At 39.1% G+C, this 22,869-nt stretch overlaps 1 protein-coding gene across 1 annotated transcript; it reads left to right on the plus strand.

Annotated features, from left to right (window-relative positions):
- The first annotated feature begins 948 nt into the window (after positions 1 to 948).
- thoc3 (THO complex 3) lies at positions 949 to 5,203 on the plus strand. The gene is made up of 6 exons (XM_014983643.2): positions 949 to 1,167; positions 1,932 to 2,088; positions 2,178 to 2,382; positions 3,132 to 3,293; positions 3,388 to 3,488; positions 4,228 to 5,203. Exons 1-6 carry the CDS (start codon positions 964 to 966, stop codon positions 4,389 to 4,391), a joined length of 993 nt encoding a protein of 330 aa, XP_014839129.1. The 5' UTR covers positions 949 to 963; the 3' UTR covers positions 4,392 to 5,203.
- Positions 5,204 to 22,869: the final 17,666 nt, after the last annotated feature.

Consider the following 22,869-nt stretch of genomic DNA (forward strand, 5'->3'; position numbering starts at 1 on the left):
AATTGGCACCAGTCACAGATAATTTTGGGAATTCCATCTTTTGGTCACTAGAGGACACTGTAGAGTCACAGTGAATTCATCAGAAAGAACGTTTTACTTCAGCTAATTAACAATAAGATGATTAAAAGTCAGCTAATTGAACACTTACTTTTTTGAACATACAAAATTAAAGGTAATACAATTTTCACATTGTAACTTAAATTCTCCATGTACAACTCTGGAAAAAATGAAGAGCCCACTGCAATGAACCCCATTGCAAACTTCATGGTTGTTTCACCAAATATTGATTTCTGAACTCTTCGTGAGTTGAAACATTAGTATTGTTGTTTCTAAATAAACATAAACTTGTTTTCTTTGTATTATTTGAGGTCTGAAAGCATTGCATCTTTTTTGTTATTTTGACAATTTCTCATTTTCTGCAAATAAATGCAACATTTTTGCTCGAAGTTTTGAAGCATGTTGTCAGTAGCTCATGGAACAAAAGAACAATGTTCAATTTACTCAAACATAGACCTATAAAAAGGTAAAATCAGATAAACTGATCCATTTAATTGGCCTTTTTGAGAGCTGTATTTTATTGCCGTTTTATCTTATATATTGACATGAAAGGTTGATAAGGGGATTTTAAAGCTTCCCGATACCTGATCTAAACTCATAGGCTGAGGAAGGAAAGCAGAGAAAGCAACCAGGAATGCTCATGGTAACTCTGGAGGAGCTGCATAAATCAAAAGCTCAAGTGGACTATTTGTTTAAAGGGCCAGTCTCATTTATGTTAATCTTAAAACTGATTTTTATTGGATGAGAGGCATTCAGAATAACACTGTTTGGAAATTAAAGCAAAACCTTGAAAGGTTGATGTTGAAATCTTTCATAAAATGACAAAATGTGGAAAGGTAATGAAGAAATATGACTGCAAAACCTAATCAAGCCACAGGAGGGCGACACCTTCCCTCAAAGCATCCCATGAAGAAGATAAAGAGCGGCAAGATGGCGTCGCAGTATTACCAAGAAATGCAGGAGAGCTTCAGAAATAACAACAAAAGTCGGGAATTCCCGGCTCATACAGCCAAAGTACACTCCGTGGCGTGGAGCTGCGATGGAAGGAGGCTCGCCTCCGGCTCGTTTGATAAAACTGCCAGCGTTTTTATCCTGGAAAAGGACCGCTTGGTAAGTGAATCCGTGCAGTACAATGCATGCTTAACCTGTCCGTTTTCTTTATTATTATTGTGCTTGCATACGATGTTCTTTTATTATAGCCGAATTGTCAACAAAGCTTCCCCCACCTATACATAGTTCTTCTTCTGATCTGTTGGACAGATCAGAAGAAGAACTCATTCTGATCTTCTTGAGATCTGTTAATTAAGATTGGGTTTACAACACTTATGTGGGTTTGGCACTTTTAAAACATCTGGACTTTATTTTCACATGAGCTAGTATGTGAGCTGTCGTTCGGCTTTACTTACATAGCACATGATTGTAGAATAAAGGCATAAGTAACAGAGTGAAGGTGATTGTTCACACAGATGCGCAACTCCTATCAGAACCAGTCTGAGTTTTGGCAACTATCTGCTTTGACTGATGGGGCTCCGTGAGGGCAGGAAAGGGACACAGAAACACACCTTGCTATTAAGTTCAGAATTTTTATTTATTTATTTTTTTCCCTGAGGGAAACTAAATTTTATTGCTCAAAGTGCTGCGGTGGATAGTAATGAGCTGAAAGGATCTCCAATAGCGGTTAGAGAGACTTTGGAGTTAGGGATATTATCCTTGCCCATTTTAATCGATTAAAGAGATGATTTGAACTTCCTCCTTTTGTCTCTGCTCGTTGGTCCTGCTTTGTTTCCATGAAACAGCCTTTTCAGCTCTTATAGGATTCGTGATTGGGGGTCAGGTTTTATTTGGACGTGGCTCTAATTTGTACCTTTCTCTAGGTGAAGGAGAACAACTACAGAGGACATAGTGACAGTGTGGATCAGTTGTGCTGGCATCCAACCAACCCGGATCTGTTCGTCACTGCGTCTGGAGACAAAACCATTCGCATATGGGACGTGCGCACCACCAAATGTGTCGCCACAGTCAACACAAAGGGTACAATCATACTTGTGATTCCTTGAATCTGGCCTTAGTAAAACTTTAAAGTCCTCAAATCATTTTCTTTCCTTTTTTTTTTTATTAAGGTGAGAACATTAATATCTGCTGGAGTCCCGACGGTCAGACAATCGCAGTCGGGAACAAAGACGATGTTGTGACCTTTATCGATGCCAAGACGCACCGCTCCAGGGCTGAGGAGCAGTTCAAGTTCGAAGTGAACGAGATCTCCTGGAACAACGACAACGACATGTTCTTCCTCACCAACGGGAATGGCTGCATCAATATTCTCAGGTAGAAACCAAATTGATCTGTGAACCTGAAGTTCCTCCAGGGTGTTGATGAATGTGTCCTGTTTTCTCATTAAAAACAGTCAGTATTATTGTCTTGCTTTCTAAAAATGAACTGTTAATGGTTCTAATTTTTAAAAATAAACAAGCACATAGATTCTTGACATTGATTTTACTGTGACTTTTAGAGCCAAATTCCAGAAATCATGCATGACTTCCATAATGTATCATTTCAAATTATTCAACAACTGTCCTGAATTTAAAGACAGAATATTCATTTTTGCAAATGGGGCGAGCCAGAAAACATCTATGGTTGAATTTATGTCAAATCCTCCAATGTCTCTAGGGCATATCTGTGTTCCTCTTGTTTGCGAGTAAATAATTAGTACTCTGTCTGGCAATTCTTGTCCAGATGTCCAAATTATTAAATTTAAATCCACTTTTAATTATTAAATGTAGATGCACTTTTATGTATCAGCAGTATTTTACTCTTGAATAACTTCTCACATCTATTTGTCCTCATTTGATAATTGTGTAGCAGGATTGCCTTTGCTTCGGTGTCTCCATTTAAATTTGAAAAAGTAAAAGTATTTGGAAATTTTTTTAGTTATACACCTAGGCTTTATGTTTTCTTTATGATATTTTAAAAAAAAATACTTTTTTTGCATCTAATGGATGAGCTATTGAGATCTTGCATGAGAAGTTTTTTTTTTCTGCTTCAGATCTGAAATGATCAGAGTGTTTTGTGTTCAGTTATCCGGATCTGAAGCCCATCCAGTCCATCAACGCTCACCCGTCCAACTGCATATGCATCAAGTTCGACCCCACGGGGAAATACTTTGCCACAGGAAGCGCTGACGCTCTCGTTAGTCTGTGGGACGTGGAGGAGCTGGTGTGTGTCCGCTGCTTCTCCAGGTCAGTCCGTGTTCCTCTTTCTCCAAACCATTTGCCCTCAGAGAAACGTCTGGATGAATGTGGGCTCTTTATTTTCTTGCTGCTCATGCTGCAGACTGGACTGGCCAGTGAGGACGCTGAGCTTCAGCAATGACGGGAAGATGTTGGCCTCCGCGTCTGAGGATCATTTCATTGACATCGCAGAGGTGGAAACAGGTCAGTAACCATGACAGCAGACATCCAGCAGCAGGGTTTGACATGTGGAAATATCTTTAGGCTTTCCTTAGCAGGCCTCTGTTTTTCGGCACACTTTGCGCCACATTAAGCTGAGCAGATGGTGGCGCAGAGGTGAAAGCAAAGCAGAATGAACAAGTTTGAATTGATAATATGCCTTTAATGTGCCTCAGACCCGCTGCGTTTAACACTTAAGTGATTATTAATTTAGTGTATCATATTTGAAATATTCAAAGTTACCAATGCTTGGGTGTTAATATTCATTTTAAATGACTCAAGTCTGTCGAATAGCCTCTGTGAAATCTGCAGCACATGAGTTCGTCGTCCTGCGTGTTCCTGAGACACTCCTTCAAATGTTCAAACACACTCAAGCATGCCCACATGTTTTCACAAACACGGTTACGTTTTATGGATTTCTTTTCACGCTTCTGTTTAGACATGTTGAGTTCTTGTCATTTTTTGAATATTGTTTCAAATGTTCTCAACACATAAAAAAAAGGAAAATTTATGAAGCTTGAGCTCCTGTGTCTCTGCACATTGCAGATAAAGTTAACATATAACATGTCAGAACCTCAGAGTTATCAGATCTCATCCTTCTGGACAAAAATAGGAATTTATTAAATTATGTCAGGATGTTGTAGGAAAGGAATAAAATTAGGTTTAGTTTTTGAGGTGACAATATTTAGAAGTAAACCAGTGGGATTTTTTTTACATGTTACAGGTGAGAAGCTCTGGGAGGTTCAGTGCGATTCCCCAACATTCACGGTCGCCTGGCACCCAAAGAGACCCCTGCTGGCATACGCCTGCGACGACAAGGAGGGCAAATATGACAACAACCGAGAGGCAGGCACAGTTAAACTGTTTGGCCTTCCCAACGACTCCTGAGGAGCTTCAGCTCGTCTGTTGGCAGGAGTGAAATGTTAAAAAGAGGAACTGCAGTAATCTTCTTTCACCAGCAGGTGGTGCAACTTTCCTTACTTTGGTCTGAATCGGCTGATGTCATTCCTTGGTTGTTTTTATACAGTAAAAACTCATAGCTGTAAAATATTTTCATGTAAGATAAAGTGTGTGTGTGTGTGTTGTTTTTTTTTAAATAATAAAAATTGTTTCTTATTGAAATATCGAATTTAAGGTTTTCCATTACCAGCTTAGAAAGGGTTTTAAACATACTTCTAAAAATATTAACAGGGATCCACAGTGATTTCACAAGTTGTGACTTGGGAACTATTTTTGTAATGTGAAGGGGGAAAAAAATCTGCAATCTTTTGAAGATTCTGATCACAGAGATATGGCTGTGTGAAAATGGATCTGAAAATTAATTTTCCAGTGGCAGAAGTCATAGTTGTTGTTTTTATTGCTACAAATTTAAGATCACACAAAAGGTAGTACATCCCACTGTTTGTTGGGTTTTATCTATTAACCAGTCTGTAAACAAAACTTACACAGGTGTTGCTTTTATTGTATTTTGTATTGGAGAAGACGTCAGACATGCACAGCGATCCAGTGGTCAGGAGTTAATTTTTAAACTTATTGAAGTCCTCCATTCTACAGAGATGATTTACAAGTGGAAAACATTGAAGGCAGCCATCAGTCTTCCCAGGAGTGAGCATCCTACCAAATTCACCCCCAATGAATGCTGGGTGAATTGTTTTCCACTTGGGATTTATGTTTATTTAATAAATGGTGATTGAACCGTTTTCTTTTTTTCTTTATTTGAGGTCAGATTTAAAAAAAATTCACAATCAAGTAAAGACCAAACCATTTTTCTTCTATTCTAATGTATAAAAGACTAATTTCTTTTTACCGTGATCATTACGAAGGGTTAGTCTTGTTGTAGGGCAACTTTTAATGGCCTGAAGCCAGGACTTGAAAACCGGTTCTGGATAGGGCGACAATCTGGGTAAATATCTTTGTTCTACTGTTTCTGGTTAAAATCTGGCTCTTAGTTTGCCGGAGTGCATTGATGTGGTTCAAAACGATGTACTGAGTTTGGATTGTATTTGTCTTTCTGTAGCAGATGACTAGTACTCTGGTAGTCATCTTTTTTTTTATCAAATATGACACTCTAATGCAAAAATCCAAGAGCTAGTTTCTGTAAAACTAGTCAGGACTTGGATACCAACACTAATGTTTAATGACCCGGTCTAAAACGGTCAGATTAAGTTTATTTCCTATAATCAGTAAAAATACTAGTTTTTTCCACTTTGATGAGGGAGATTAAAACATATTGATTTTATAGGCTCAAAGTAAAAGGAAGTATAAGGTGTAAATGTAAATCAGGCCATCAACAGTCAAATCAGAAAGACAACCAGAGACCCTGCTGGCTGCTACATTTGATTCATCGCCCATCATCGTTGCCCGTGATGGGCGCTGGCAATCACACCCATGAATATTGACCGACCTCCTTTCTCCGTCTCAGCTACAGTGAACAACAGCTGGGATCAAGGGAGACTGATGTGATGACACACTCAAGGGCCATCCACCAGCTCTGGGCCACAAAGCTAAATTCAGTTCCAGGTGCTTGGCGCGTCTCATTTACACATCGGCTTTGAAATGAAAATACGTTGCAGCATTTAATTTTTCATGGCTTTTCAAACTGAGATTATTCACTCTTCAGTGCTTAAAGATGAATGTCATTTCTGGCTGCACACAATATGTTTCCCATGTATTTTTACTGACAGGCAGTCAGTTGAAATATGCTCTGAAGTTGAAATGTTCCTTCTAACTTAATTGCGCTGGTCGAAAGTTAAAGCACCCTGCTTATCTATTGGCATCCCCTGCTTTAAATATATATTGGTCTGTCTGAGCTATTTAGCACCACAGTATGCCCCATATCAGCTCCTTCCAGCTTTCTTTTACTTTGAAGACAATAAATAACTCTAATATTTCATCCTCACAGGCCTGAATGTTTTAGGCTCACCACCAGTGAGCCTAAAACAGACGTCTAGTGTCTGACAGTCTTCTGTCGTGACCACTTTATCTTCCTCCACCCTGACATACGCGCACAGCGTGGGCCCAGATTTAAGGCCTCCGGTCCAGGCCAGTGGCAGCTGGTTGCTTCTTTTTCTCTGAGTCGGAGACCAGCAAGCCTGTAGGATGTTTATCGCCTCGCAGCTTCCTGTCATCTTCGCACGGATGTTGCTGAGCTCCCCCACTGTTCTCCTTTCATTTATTTTGATTTTGTTCGGCCAGGGGAACTGTGGCATCCAAGAACACGAAAAGGCCCAAAGTCCTCTTATTATCCATGTCTGACCACTGGTACACCAGAGCTTTGGACATTGTTTTAGAAAGGCTGTACCACCAGATGTGCTAAGATTCTGAAGCATGATGATGTCACCTCTAAATGTTGACATTAGTTCAAATATAAAACAATTCTGTAAGAGTCAAGATACTTTCTACCCACGTTTTCATAAAGTAAAGCAATAAAATAGGAGCATGAGAAACAAACTGGGCCGGTTTCAAACTGAACTATTTTTGAATTTTCTCACACAAATTGGTAAAATCAATAGTACAAACTCTTACAAAACCAATATTATCATCCCTTCATTAATGTCATTGTTAAACTAAATTGTTTGATAATAAAACAATATCTGGTGCTTCTTCACAGTGAAAGATGCTTTTGACGTCCATTACATAATCTCTGATAAGTGGAAGATAATACCTGGATGGGCATAGATGAAGTTAAACAGAAGAAACGGAAAAGTAGTTACTAAAGAGAGCTTCTTAATTTATATTTCGCCTGGAAACGAGCCCCAATAAGGCACTTTGGGATTTATTTCTTTTTCACAGTTATGTATAAAACAGATGCAACAATGTTAGAGGAGCTCAGAGCATCAATCAGGTTTCACTCTGATCAATATTCCCTTTCATTGATCAGCAGCTCTGTTTAATCACAGACTCAGCTGTGCTCCAGCATGACTATCAATCCTATCACATCCTAATGGATGCAGACAGGGCGTGCTCAAGTGTGTTTGTACATTTGCATGTGTGCAAGCGTGTTAGTGATCGGTTACACCTTCGCGCGCGCATGTGTGTGTGTGTGTGTGTGTGGGGGTGTGTGTGCGTGTGTGTGTGTGTGTGCGTGTGTGTGTGCGTGTGCGTGTGTGTGTGTGGGTTGAGGAAGGGCAGCTGCGTGCAGACAGATAATCAGACCCACCCGTCCATTTGTTTCAGTCAAAACTAATTAGACTCCAGATCGGTTAAAGGGCACTTCCGCTGTTGTGGATAATTGCTGACCGGAGGCCTCTTGATTGATCTTAAAGTTTGGTGCAACATGAACTTGTGATATCAGTTATTCTTCCAAACGTGTGTTTAATTTCAAGTGTTTAAAGGAAGTACTTTATATTTTATGATAAGTCAATTGACATGTAAACTGTGATTTAATTCCTGCCTGTTCAAAACTTTGGGTCGTTTACTTAAGCTGCTCTCAAGGAAGATAAAAGTTTTTCAGCCTCAGTGCAGCTGAAGTAGAGTCTAATTGCATATCGGAGGAGTTGCAGCATTAAAATAAATGAACTACTTTCACAATTTCTTTGTGGTTACGGTTCATTGTGTTCCCAATCTAATCTAGCGGCTGCCTTAATAATTGTTGCTCTCATCCATTAATGGCGAAAGACGAACCTGAAATCTAATCTTGCTTCACAAAACTTCAGAGGTGCTCAGTGCTTGAAAATTAGATTTTTGAGATTCGATGAGGTGAGGAAAAAAGACCCAACTGGTGTTTGAAGTTAAAGGTTTAGGATATTTACCTTTTGTCTTTTAGTTATTGTTATTGTTAAAGTAAGTCAAAAATTTTAGTAAAACATTCATTGAACAATCCTTCTGGATAAATATTTGCAAGTTTTTTTTTGTTGTTTGTTTTTAAATACAGATTTGTTTTTGTGTGCATAATTATCCACCACTGACACCCCTCCACAGATACTGGTAAAAATATGAAAAGTCTTTGAATATATTTATTCAGTAGGGGGGGATTTTAACTTTAAGAGTTTTATATTATTTTTACAAAAGTATTAGTACTCAGATAAAGAACAGTACCATGTTCTTTATCTGAAGCACACAGATAAAGAACATAAGGCTCATCTTCTGTACTATCAGTTCACCTCACAAGTTTTCTATTGGATCTGCGTCTGGGGCCTCAGATGACACTAAACTAAGTTTTTTTTTTTTTTGTCTTTTTGGATTTGCTCCCCAAATTTCCTTGTAAAGCATTCCGGTATTTGAATCAGTTCATCATGCCATACATTTCAAAAAGATTCCCTGAGTCTTTTGAAGAGAAACAAGCCCAGAGCACCACACACCTTCCACCATACTTAACATTAGGTGTCAGGAGCTTCTGACAGAATCCATTCTTTGTTTCACAAAAGACTCCCGTGATGCGCTTGTTTCTGAAAAGCTTATGTCTTGGTCTTATCTGCCTAAAGCACACATTTATAAGTCCCAGCAGAGTTTCACAAACTCCCCATGTTAATGTTTGAGATGCCGTCTGATGGTTGTTATGGAGACTTAGCAACCCAATAATATCCCTTATTGTTGCGGTTCTGACACTGACGTTTGGAGAGTTTTTCCATCCATATTCATCCTCATCACTGTGTGTGTTGTTAAGATAAGCTTGAGTCCCTCTTCATCTTTGTTTATCACACTTCCAGTTGAATTAAATTTAGAACTTCTCCTTTTATTGCGATTTATGAAGAGGATGATTCAGTCTGAAATGGTGGTTATTAATACTTTTTAATGGAGGGCAATACCCTGCACGTTTAAATGGTTGCCATTGGTTGCATTCCCTCCTCCCTACATCGGAGCTCTTCTGTTATCCCTTTCTTTTGAGAAGCTGTCTTTAATAAGCTGTGTTGAGCCAATGAAATGTGTAAACGACGCTGGACTCTGACCTCCTGGGGAAAGGAACTATACCCTACTAACGAAAACCTTTCCAACCATTTTAAGTAAACGCCGGTTTTGTATTAACTTAGACTTCATCCCATTCGTATGGCATGTTTATAAAGGATGTCATGATCTCCTCAGTCTCATGATGCAGACTGTACTCTAGCTGTACCCTAATGTGAATTTATCATTTCTCAAAGTTTCCCTGCTTTCAGGGAACATATCTGACGGTGTCAATTAAATGCATGTAGGTAGAAATTAGGCTGTGGATAAATGGTAAAAAAAAAAAAAAAAAAACAGTGGGTCTCTTCAACAAACCCTGCACGGATGATTAAAGCTGTAGGCCCAGAGTTTATCTCAGACAACAACAAGGTCTATTCTGGTTTCCAATTTGTGGTCTTGACCTTGAGGGAATAAGCAGCAGGATACAGATTACTGCTTTAACTGGAAGTGCAGAAGTCAGGCTTTCCTCTGAGGAGACGCAGCGAACTGCTGACAGCAGCTACACTCAGCTTGCCCCGCCAAATGCTCCGGATAAAGACAAGAAGCTCCGAGCTGCACAAGCGTTAACTCCCAGGAGGAGGCGAGTGGCGGCAGAGTGGGCACAAAGTTACAGATCAACATGTTACAGACTGAAATTTTAGACTTTTACTCTCTCTCTTCCTGATTCTCCTTGTTGTGAGGCTGTGTTGTGTGTAAAGAAGGCGGTCAATAAACGTGGCTCGGCTACACCAGTTTCCAAGACAGTATTTTACTAGATATTGAGAAAATGTGTGTAAGCTTGTCAGTTTGAAAAATCTGAAGCAAAAAATGAACTAATTCTTGGTCATTTTGTGCCAGTTTTTGGGAAAAGAAATATCTAGATCAAAATTTCTTATAAAAACAGTGGTGAATGTTTTTTTGCCAACTATAATATGAGGCCAAAATAAATTTTTGTCAAAAAAATGTTAGATAAAGGTGTATTCGAAGATGGTGATATAGTAGCTCCTTCAAACAGCATGTATACAAATGCAAAATGAAATTTGTTCAATAGCAAGAAACCAAGCCTCGAAGTTTAAAGCAGATATCAAAAACAGAGGCTACTTCCCAGTTTCTGAGCATTGAATTTAGTCATGTTCAAGAATTTCCAGGGTCCATGAGAAACCTGTCTTATTAATAACCTGATATTGTACCGGGGTTGTTTGCTGCAGCCGCTGCCCTTCCACTTTCTCCCTTTGGGCTGCTGTAATGAGAGTCATGTTGTTGCTATTAATCTCATGTTTTCTCCTCCAATCTGCTTCTAACTACTGAGGTGACTAACAACAGTGATGGATCGTTTTCAGGGGCAGGAGCGATGGCTCATTCACTGATGATAAACTATACTCCTTTCTGTGACTAATGGACTAATCAGGGCTGTACGCCTCGACGGTACAAAAAAGGGAGGAGGAAACCGATCTAAAAGAATGGAAGCAAATATAGAAACTGTGTCAGTGAGGGATAGTTAAGTTGATAATAGGTTTTCAGTTCAGATGCAACCTTTACTTTTTTCTGAAACTCTCTAATAATTTGCTTAAGTGTTTATTTCTGCCTCCCAACTTTATTATCAGAAGACAAGCGAGAAAAGCTGTGAGTGATTTTCACAAATCTAGAATCAAGAAATGCAAATTGACCAAAACTGCAATCAATCGAGTGGACTAAGATCTCATCTGAGTAGTGCGCAGATTTTTTTAAACAGCCAATTTATGCTTTTACAGATAGGGGGGCGGGGGGTGAAAAAGATGAGAGAAACGAGATTAAAAAAAAAAACTTATAAGAAACTTTAGCAGAGAAGGGAAACGAGAAAGTAGAACTGAGCACATAGGCATGCTGTTAGAAAGGAGCCTAGAGGCAACTGTTACAGAAGATAAGGGAGAAATAGAAGAGTAAACTGCAACTTTGCAAAGATGGAAAAGAAAAGTAAGCGTTATTGGGCTGCTCAGCTAGAATAATCCATAAAGTTTGGTAAGGAGATGAGTTTGCACGGCTTCTAATTAATAAAACTGACCTATAAAAATAGACAGCATACTGTAACAATGAGCAGCAATTAGTAAACACCTGGTGGAAGTGTATGTCTGCTGAGCTTATTAAACAAACTTCTTATCAGTCCAACGCTCGTCAGAATGCTGTGAAGGGCTTCATGGAGAAACATTGTTGTGATGACGTGCTGAAGGCGGCGTGTCGGAAAGACCAAGAGCTTCTTAAAGAGACAAAGACCCAATTTCAAGGAGTTAAATTGGAAAGTCAAATTTATTTTAAATCATGTTCGATATATACAGCAACTGAAGGTAACAAAAATACATTTCATGCTTTAAAATCATCAGGGGTTTAAAATGAAAAGGCAGCTACTTCTAAGACTTCAACATTTGTGAGTTCCATAAAAATAATTATGGAACAGAGTCACCTTTGAGCAGAAGTAGAGAAATGTATCCAGTGAATACCCAGCATGAAGATCCTTTTGTGAAACAGTTAAAGGGGCTGTATTATGTATTTTCCAGCCACATAGTGCTGTTTTACAGCACAATCAATGTATTTTTTTGTTGTTGCCGTCAACAGCAGAACAGACTAAGCAGACAATACACACAGGATTTTATTCCCCTCTCCCCCACCCCATGAATGAATTATTCGGCAAGATTGAACTTCACAAGTTTCTTAAGTGACATCTGCCCAACGAGTAAACAGCTTGTGCTCTGTGAGAGTAATTTTATTCATAGAAAACAGTGGCAGCAATTAAATTTGTGGGCTTTTTTTCCTCTCTAAGGTTTTCAATCCAGCAGGCAACTGAAAAGCTGTGTTTACAGCAATACAAATTACAGTCCCTTGTAAAGACATTCACACCCCTTGAACTTTTTCCACAGTTTTTTTCATGTTACAACCATAAACGTCTATGCATTTTTTAGTAGAGTTTAATTAACACTTTTCTGTGAAGGCGTTAGAAGTTTTTTTTTTTTTTTTTTTTTTTTTAGAGAACATCAGTGAATAAACAGCTTCATTAAGACCAATAACACATGAGACAGTCATGCATGTTGTCTGGACACCAACAGACCCAAAGTACATTAATTTGTATCTTTTCTCTGGCAGGACATTGCTATTTAAAGCTGGTTAATGCAGTTACATCCTCACATCTGTTTATTCTTGTGTTGACTGGTGGCTCATGCTTCAAACTTACATTGGTAGGTTCACTGCTGATGTCTGTTTTTCCTCCAAGATTCACCAACTAGTTCTCAAATCCAGGCCCTGAGAATCAGTGTCGTGAAAAGTTTACTGATTAAACTTTGAAATATTTTGTGAATATTTGTCCTTCTGCTCTAATCACAGCTGTAAGCCTTCTGGATACATCACAGCCAGCTTTGCACATCTACAGAGTTAAATGTGTTCCCGTTCTTAATTACAAAATAACTAGCATGGATATGGAGCATCTGAACAGTTTTTCTGCAGGCTGTCAATAAGATTCAGGTGTGGAATTTGACTAGGCCATTCTAAAGGATGAATATGCTCTAAATTAAACAAACCAATTCTAGCTCTGTCAGTACGTTTAGAGATTTTGGGCATTTGGAAAACCTCGTGTTCAGCTCCATCTATCTCCCCAACATTGTGGCCACAGCATGACGCTGCCACCACCATGTTTAATCATACAAACTTTGCCTCACACGCAACATTTTTATGTTGGTCAGAAGTGAAATTTTGGTCGTATGTGGACAGAATATGTTCTTCCACGTGGTTGATATGTCATCTACGTGGCTTCTGGCAAACAGCAATCCACAAACACAACTTCTAAAGACTTTCATCCACCGACAGATCCTCCAACATCGACTGAATGTCTCCAGCTCCTTCAGAGCTAACTGTGTCTCTGAATAATGCACTCTTTTTCTTGTCTGTCAGTTTAGGTAAACAGTCATGTCCTGATTTGCAGTTGTGCCATGCTCTTTCCATTTTGAGATCCTGGGTTGAACAGAGCTCTGTGACATATTTACAGCTTGTGAATAATCAAAAATTACATAGGATGAGTCACTTTAATTTGGTTAGCCAGAAAGATTTGACTCATACATTACTTCATATGAAACCATCTACTTGCTCCCTTGACATCATACCTACTAGTTTGTTCTTAAAGGTCTTAGATGTTCTTGCTCCGGATCTGCTACAAATAATTAATAAGTCTCTCTCTTCTGGAGTCTTCCCTCAGGCTATAAAGACTACAGTAGTTAAACCACTTCTAAAAAAACATAATATGGATTCATCGGACTTAAGCAATTATCGACCAATATCGAACTTACCATTTTTAGCCAAAATATTGGAAAAAATTGTATTTCAACAGATTAATGGGTTTCTTGCCCTGAACAACTGTTTTGATGTCTACCAATCTGGTTTTCGTCAACATCACAGCACTGAAACTGCTCTTGTGAAGATATTTAATGACCTCCGTCTAAATACAGACCGTAATAAAATCACAGTACTAGTCTTACTTGACTTGAGTGCTGCGTTCGATACAGTTGACCATGATATTTTACTATCCCGATTAGAACACTGGGTTGGCATTTCAGGTACAGCGCTCAGTTGGCTTAAATCTTACCTGTCCAACAGAACTTTTCATGTGTCCATAGGCAATTTTAAATCTAAGCTTATTGACATTATTTGTGGAGTTCCCCAAGGTTCCATCTTGGGGCCACTTCTCTTTAATATTTACATGACTCCACTACTTCAAATTATACAACAAAATAATATAGATTACCATAATTATGCAGATGACACACAGTTATATATTAGTCTATCGCCAGGGGACTACAGTCAGGTACATATACTTATTAAATGCATCGAGCAGATTAATGTCTGGATGTGCCAAAATTTCCTCCAATTAAATATAAACAAAACTGAAGTGCTAGTGTTTGGACCAAAAGAGCATAGATTACAAATGATCACCCACCTTCAATCGATTGGCTTAAAATGTTCTGATAAAGCCAAAAATTTGGGAGTGATGATGGATCCAGATTTAAACTTTGACAGCCACATCAAATCTATCATAAAAACTGCATATTATCATTTAAAAAATATTTCCAAAATTAGACGACTGATGTCCCTACAAGATTCTGAAAAACTAATTCATGCCTTTGTCTTTAGCAGGCTCGATTACTGTAATGCCATTTTTACTGGATTATCAAAAAAAGCAATAAAACAGCTGCAGCTTCTTCAGAATGCAGCTGCAAGAGTCCTGACTAAAACAAAAAGAGATCAACATATCAGTCCAGTTTTGAGATCGTTGCACTGGCTCCCAGTTGCTAAAAGAATAGAATTTAAAATCTCTTTATTGGTGTATAAAACTCTACACAACAAAACCCCAGATTATATTACGGATCTTCTCCAGCCCTACATACCTCCCAGACCTTTAAGATCAACTGAGTCAAACCTATTAGTCATTCCGAGAGTTAGAACAAAATACGGGGAAGCAGCTTTTAGTTTTTATGCTCCAGCCCTCTGGAATAAGCTTCCGGCTCACTGCAAGTCTGCCCCAACTTTGAGTTTATTTAAAACAAGGTTAAAAACATTTCTATTTGAAGTTGCCTATTCTTGAATTTTTTTTTTTTTTTTTTTTTTTTTTTTTGTGTTTCTTGTCTGATTGGTATTGTTTCTCTGTAAAAGCACTTTGAATTGTCTTTGACTGAAAGGTGCTATATAAATAAAATTGCCTTGCCTTGCCTTGCCTTGCCTTGTGATATCATTTTATAACCCAACCTTGCTTTTAACTCCTCCACACCTTTCTTCCTGATCTGTCTGCCATGTTGCTTGGGGTATGAAACAGAAAGCTGTAAGTCCAATAAATCCAAGTTAAACCATTGATGTTTGTGTTTATAATGCAACAAAATGTGCAGAAAGTTCAAGCATATGGACCCAGCTCTTTTCAGGAAACATTGACTGTGGAGAATGGGATTTGTCACAGCATCATGTCACCTCTAATGGCCGTATCTGATGGATTTCATGCCGTCTGTGATCATCTCTAAAACCTTAAAATGAATCTAGAGCCTGACTGTCAGTCAAGTTATATCTCAACCTTCACACTTTTCAAACAATTAACTCAATGGGGTTTTTTTCTGTGTCTTAGTTGTCAGATCATGGGTTTACCTGCAAACCATGCTCTGGGGTTGTTTTTCATTCAGCCTTGTTGGTAGAGTGATGTGCAGTGCACAGCACCTGTCCTGTCTGTTTGCTTAGCGTTTGTGCACGCCCCCTGTGTGTTTGTCTGATGATAAATGAGGCTGGTAATGACACTTTAACAATGAGTGCATTAGTGTTCCTGCAGGCTTTACGTCAGCAGCCTCCAGCGGCGCTCTGAAAGCTGTTGACACCTGAATGCAGCGGCGGCACAACTTTTTATTTATGAAGCAGTAAAGCGCCGTCTGCTCCCCGAGCATCTGCTCTCCCTCAACTTCTGGCTCATGTTCTGCTGCTTTTATTGAATTATAAACTCAGTAGAGCTGTAGATGTACATCTTCTTCTTCTATAGCTACTTTCATTTCCAATAACTCTAGTGGCCATCAGGCTTTGACACTCCAGTAATGACTCAGGAGATGTTTTATGGCCAACAAACGACTTTCTAACATAGAAGTTAGTGAAGCGGGTTCCTCCAAACAACAGCACGGCTTGTAAAACCCGTAATAAACCAGTAGTAAACTTCAATGTGTTTTATAGCTAACATCTGTGAGCATTTCAGCTTCTTCTCATAGGCACTTTGGAGCATCGTTTAGCAAACCCATAACAGACACCCTCTGTTATACAGTCATGACTTTTATTGAAAAAAAAAATACTTTTTATAAAAGTTGGATTTAACACAATGAGCTAATGATCAAAAATTGTAGTAGTTGTACTAGTAAGGTTACATAAAAAATAAAGATTATTCAAATTATTGTGGTGGACATTATGAGTCATGTATATCTCCATTGTCTATCTCTGTCTCCAGCGGTCATTGGGCGAGTAGAGAGGTTACAGAATATATTTACTAAGAAAAACTTTGAGGTCCTCAATTCTTATTTTACACATTATATGTTTAGTGCATCATATGTTTTAAGTTTCACCACTCTGAGTATTTCAGGTTTAGAACTAAAGATCAAATATGAAGTTTGATAGATATTCTGTAAAAACTGTTACTTTTAATTTTGTGCTGAGTCTAAATCAGCTGTAATAAATTATTCCAGCATAGTTTTTTTCACAAAATGGATACTAATACTTGTAGAAGAAACATGCGAATAAGAGATACTAGATGACTGATGCCTTCTTTATTGTTGTGACGCCCCTTTAACACATGTCGCCCTGGGTGGTGAATAACATAACTAATTATAACCACTACAGAGTTTTTAAATTGAATCACTGAAAAACATGAACTTTTTGATTATATTATTGTGCGTTGAGCTGCACCTGCATGTACACAACAAAAATGTTTTCTCATTCAGACCGAGCTGCCATATGCTCTCTCTCCCGTCTTGGAGGAGCTGAGAGGAGGCTGTGAGGTAATAGTGCGCAGGAGGGGGTGTTGGTGGTGGCGGTGGTAGAGAGAGAGACGGGATATAGGACGGGCATCACACGGAGGTTTGGCTGCAGACTCGCCGGGATCCCTTTCGCCGCCTCGCCCTCTCCAGACGCATCAGGTCAGTAAAACCAAACGCGCCGTGCGCAGAGAAAATATCCTGGGAGGGGCTGCGGGGAGGGTCGCTTGGTGTTTTGCTTCTTTCTCTGATGAGCTGCTCCTCTGTTGCAGCTCGTATGGTTTTAAGGAGGTGAGGTTTTTATCTAAATTATTATTGCCACTGTTGTCGGTGTGTGACGGTGCAGATAAGCGTATTCAGGCGGCTTTGGCGAGCTGCAAAATCCAGGAAACAGCGCGCTCTCCGAAACCGCGGGGTTTGTGTTAGTTCTGCACAAACTGCGGATGATTATACTCCCTCCTCCGTCACCCACCTGCGTCTTCTCCCTCCGTCCAGGTGAAGGCGGAACCTGCCGCCATAGCGCCTGGATGAGAGAGAGTACGTGATGAGACAGGGAGGAGGTGGCGGTTTTTCCACTAAAAAAACATTGATGGGGAGGAGGCAGGAGGCCGGCTCGGGTCCTCCGCAGTGCCTTCACCAGCAGCCAGCATCTCGGCTGCTGATGGATGATGGAGAGTCTGAATTATTTATAGCAGCCACAGCATTGATTAGCTTTATGTAATTCGCCCCGGAGCTGAGAGGGGGCTGCCACACTGGTCGGTGTTGTTTGGTGCTTCACGGAAATACGATTTGCAATCAATGGGTGCGTGTGCGTGCCACTGTGCACGCGCATATACAACAAATCCTGTTTGATGGGAGGTGTGTGGAAATGGGTGAGAAACAGCCAATCACATGGAGAGACCTGAGCCATAGTAACTCACTGCAGCACTGAGGAAATATAAATAACACAAAAACCAGACATTTATTTACTTTAATTACTTACATCTGCCTCATCTTTTTTTTTCCGCTTAGCTAAATAAATCAACTTTTTTTATTTCTTTTTTATTTCTCTGTCTAGACAGCAATAAATTCAATTTCACCACACAACAGCTGTTATGAAATTTAAAGAATAGAGCACTGTTAATTTTAAGATCTTGATTTAATCAAAATATTAGATTTTTCTTTCAACCCAGTTTGTTTGTTTTTTTCGTTTGTTTTTTTTTGTCTCTATTCTTGTCATCTTTGTTTCTGTACAATTGTCTCTGGCTCTCCGATCTGCTGCTTGAACCAGATGTGACCAGATGAGATTATTAAATAAAGTCTAAAATGAATCAGGGGTAAGACTGACTGTTTTGTGTACGCATGGAAACAACTAAAATGAATTGAAAAGAGCTCAAACGAACAGAAAAACTGAACCTGAATTGGTTTTCTCCCATACTTGGATTAAAGAGACGGATTTTGTTTCGCTCTTCATTTCTCGGGTTTGGTTATCAAGAACATTTCCTCAAGTCCTTAAAACTCCTTGTTATAGTTTAGAAAACAAATTATCACCACAGAAGCATAACTTTTATGAATCCATAAATGAGCCACTCTGACTGTTGTAAGAAAGCACAATAAATATTTACTGAGAAATAACGTATTGATCTGAACTGAATGTTTCTACATACATTTCTATAAAACATCCTCTACAGCTGGCTTAAATACCTTGGCTCTTGATTTATTTCGACTCTTTGTAACACTGACTGTGCTCAAGGCTTGTTAAGCAGATGCTTCCCTTGCCCGCTGTTATGTTTTGGTAACACCTTCGATAAACTGTTAAAACCCTCAAGAGGTTTCTCAGAGCAGGAAAGAATGTGACTGAAAAACACGCCAACGTGTTTTTACAGTCAGCTGAAATCTGTATCTCTCTCCGGCAGCAAGTAGAGTTTTTTTATTTGTTTTCATTTTAGAGGAAATAAAAGCACCACATTAGCATTGCACATTTTCTTTATGTGGATTTAGTCCTAGCTGGGCTGGAGACTGTTTATCATTTGTAAAAAGCCATTACTGAAGTTGTTCTAACAAATGTTAACCGCAATATTTAGTAATACATTTCTATTGTCTATATTTTTTGTTCTCAATGATTACTTATGTATTATGCGATCTTTTGTATAGATGTGGTTTAGTGGATTTTTTTAGATAAACTCCTCACTGCAGGTTTGCTGGGTTAAAGCAGAGAGTTTCAATTTGCCAATTTATTTCTCTTTGGCCATTCTGCATCAGGAAATACAAAACCTTTTGGCTCAGATAAACTAGACCAGCAATATAACATGACACTCTGCCAGCAGTTCCCTTGTTTTTCTGTCTGCAAACCCTGGCAAGAACTAAGATGAGTGTTTCTCCAAAGGATTGTGTTTTTATTTCAATTAAACAATGCACATTTTACTGATCCATTCTTGTTGATTCGTAATTTTGGCTCAATGTTGGATTTGATCTGGCAATTCGAGCTAATCCTGAAACCTGAGATCTTTTGTACTCAACCAGTGCATCGAGTCTCTGTACTCTTCTAAAGAAAACACACTTTACAGAATTGTTTGAATTTGCAACATCTGACTTTTCTATTTTATTTTATTTTTTTGTCTTTTTTAACAATTAGTTAGACTCTGGTTTAAATGACAACTCAGCAGTGAAGCATGCATCTTTTTAATCTAATCGCTGAAATAACGTGAATCGGCAACCAAACTATTGTATGCTTCCATCTCTGAGCTGTCTGCTATGTTTTGAGGAGAATATGCTTTCATTATCGGCGTCACTGTGCTGTTCTCATGACAAAAAAAAAATGCTGGCAGAGCTGAGCAAATGAATAAAGCTGCAGCTTCGATGGCTTTGTTCTTCTTAGCAGTGAGAGTTTTGAGTGACAGCGGCGGACAAAGGTTTGCCCAGTGTGTTGGCTTCCGTGCTCCCATCTGATGCAAACACGGACCTCCGCATATGTGAGCCGTCTCGGTTCTGATCCGCCATCAGCCCGCATTTAACATCCTGCTCTTTCACTGTTTCTGAGAGGAAACCCTACAACTTCCAGATTGAGACTGCATGATGACATATGAGAACATCTTACTAAATTAAAATATCATCAAAAAACAAAACTCATAGACATAGGGAGCCTCATTACAATTTACTGCAATAATAGACTCAATATGGAAAACACCTAAGTGAAAAAAGTTAGTCCCTTTATACAACATACAGTGCTCTCTAACTCCAGCTGGGGGCTTGGAGAAAATCTACGCATTTCACGAGGAACCATTTGATAAAAAGTCATTTCTAAGAACGGAGTGGGCGATTAATTTTCCCAAAAGCTCACTGGAGTAACTGCATTTTTTATTTAGGGCCAGATCAGTAGCTGGACTCAATCTTTCCAGTAACATATTTCATAATGAACTCTGAATACTTTTTGAGTCGATTTCTGGCAATAGCAGTCATTGGAACTGAACAATAGAAATTAAAACCAAAATGAAAAATGTCCAATTTACGACATGATTAGGTAAGGCTTGTCAAATATTGCAAGTTTTGTGAAGAGATGCCAAATGTTTAGGGAAATAACTTTTAATTTCTGTTGATTTTATACTATGTAACACTCTGTGATCTTCATTAGATGGGGCGCTGTCGTATGTGTCAGTGAGACTCCATACAGGCTGAGTTATTGGAAACAAAAATAAATGTTTCAGTCTATTATAATATTAGATTGTAGAAAGGTTTAAATGGTGTTATATTATCCAGCCTTTACTTAAAAATAATTTTATCATCCTAGTCTGGTTTAAATGCATAGATTCTTTGCTCTCACATTGTAATGTTCTAAAATATTCAAAATCCTCAGACCTAACTCTTACCTTAAACACAAGCTACACTCACAAGATGCGAAATTAGATATTTCTTGTCATCCTGTGTGCAATTGTGAACTGGAAGAGAGTTTAGAGAGGTTTTTCTTTATGTATGATCTTTTAAAACAAAAGTAGAGCACAGTGGAGCCTGCACCTTTGAGTTGTCAAAAGTTGACATTTCTGAATTTTTAACAGTTGTACGCTCTGACACAAACTGGTGTAGCCAATAGACAGAGGATATCCCTAACTGTGGAGAAGAGAGTATCTGGTGTCTGAAAAATTGTCTCCTTCTCAAGAGCCACAATGCAAGATCAGAATGTGATCACAATTTTCTCTCCTTTGTCGTTGCTCTTTTTCTCGGTGTCAATAGCAGGTGTAGCTCTAGTCGCTTTTACCACGAGACAAATACACATCACGGCTCACAGCATGACAGCTTTGCACACATTATTTTCTGCCTCTTTTGCTGTGAATGAATGTGTTTCAGAGGGTGCTGTTTTCAGTGTGAAAGCCTCAATACAAGCTGCTCCGGTGAGGCTGCATGTGTGTCAACGCATGTCGCTTTTGGTGATACCGCCCTTCTAGAGTGGCCTTGAGAGCCTGCATTTATGGGTTATTGGGCTTTAGTGCACACACAATGGTCCTGACATGGGTGGACAGACAAAGAAATATATTTTTTTATTATTACTTTGTTTAACCTTTATTTTACCAGGATATCAGGGGGATTTGGCCAAGAGGCAGCAACAGATACATCAACAGTAATCTTGAAAATAAGAGCATTTTTTTATATATATATATACAGTGAAATATTAATTATTATCCAAAATTAATATCTCATGCACTTTTAATTTTGTATTTCTACTGATCACCATGAGCCAGTTCAGGTTGGACCAGGACGTCTGAGGGTGCACTTCATTTAAGAGACGACCTTTTTCTTTTTCTCTGAACTGGACAATTGCTTTTCCTGTTGGCCATTTTATTTGTCTTCCCTTGTGATGAAGGGACTATGACTCAAAACATGCAAAGTTTTTCTTTTGTGTTCAAAATTAGTCGATTTACCCACCCGCCCTTCCTTTATTGACATCTCTGAGCGTGAAAACCATAACTCTGCCAGCGCTCTCTTGATCTCATTCTCGTAGATATCTCAGGCTTTCTGTTAGGTATGTCTGTGTCTCTGCACATCTTTGTTCCTCTGTTTGTCTCGCCGTCCACCTGTCAGTCTCCTCCCAGCTGCTCAGGTTCCCTCACCAGCTCATAAAACGTCTCGACTCCAAATCGATGAGTCATTCTGAAAAACTGAGTCACTGACGCTCCTCTGGCTGATTATGAGTCTCGCACCTGTGTTAGATTTCATCTTTGTTTCCCCATTAGATGACTCACTGTAAAATATTTGACATTTATTGCTTCTTAATGACCACTCAGACAGTTAATGGGCTTTTGGTGGGCCGCGGCTCGCAATTGCGCGACATGATTTTGACCTCTTCAATTTTCCGCTGGAATGACTGAACTCCCTCATAATTTTGCTCATATACTGGTCTGCATGTCCGGTGAGGAACCTGGGAGCCTGGCATCTCTGTTACTTCAAGAGCCACATTTCAACAAAACATTTGCACTTTTTTTTGAGACTTATGTTCAAACTGTAATAATAAAGAAATATTTTTAGACTTTTGGGGGATTCACAGGCTTAGATGCAGCCCTGGTGTAAACATCACATGTTCTCCCAGTAACTCCTTGTTGTGTGATTGCATCAGTTCATTTTCTCCTGCTCAACTCAGCAGTGTGCAAGTTCTTCTTCTTTCCACCTGTCTCTCCATCGCTGATGCAAAGAGCCTCCGTTGCCTCGGTAATGACCCTTTGGCACCTGTTGCTGTGGATCTCCGAGTTGGCGTCACTCAGACAGCAAAGGTGTAGTTGACTTAGGAGGAGACAGAGCAGCCTGTGAGGCAGAGACAGGCTGCTCTCCTGCTTTTACTTCTCTGCTGATTTTATTTCCTGTCTGTAAGTCCTGCTTGAAGGAGAAAAATCTTCCCCTTTTTGTTTGATTGCACAAACACAAACAAAAAGGGAAGCCAGGTTCTGCTGAGAAGATTGTTCTAAGAAGAAAGCACCTGAAAGACATGTTGTAGCAATTATAGAATATTTGTTAATGGATAAAAATGATTTCAA

The sequence above is a fragment of the Poecilia mexicana genome, unplaced genomic scaffold, assembly GCF_051168715.1.
Source record: "Poecilia mexicana isolate PSO_F unplaced genomic scaffold, ASM5116871v1 scaffold_10, whole genome shotgun sequence".
Lineage (NCBI taxonomy): Eukaryota > Metazoa > Chordata > Actinopteri > Cyprinodontiformes > Poeciliidae > Poecilia > Poecilia mexicana.

Excerpts from the sequence above, each read along its gene's own strand:
- thoc3 (XM_014983643.2), top strand. The coding sequence starts at position 964 with ATGAAGAAGATAAAGAGCGGCAAGATGGCGTCGCAGTATTACCAAGAA. Across the intron at positions 2,089-2,177 it reads CGCCACAGTCAACACAAAGG|GTGAGAACATTAATATCTGC; the intron begins GTACAATCATAC and ends TTTTTTATTAAG. Across the intron at positions 3,294-3,387 it reads TGTGTCCGCTGCTTCTCCAG|ACTGGACTGGCCAGTGAGGA; the intron begins GTCAGTCCGTGT and ends CTCATGCTGCAG.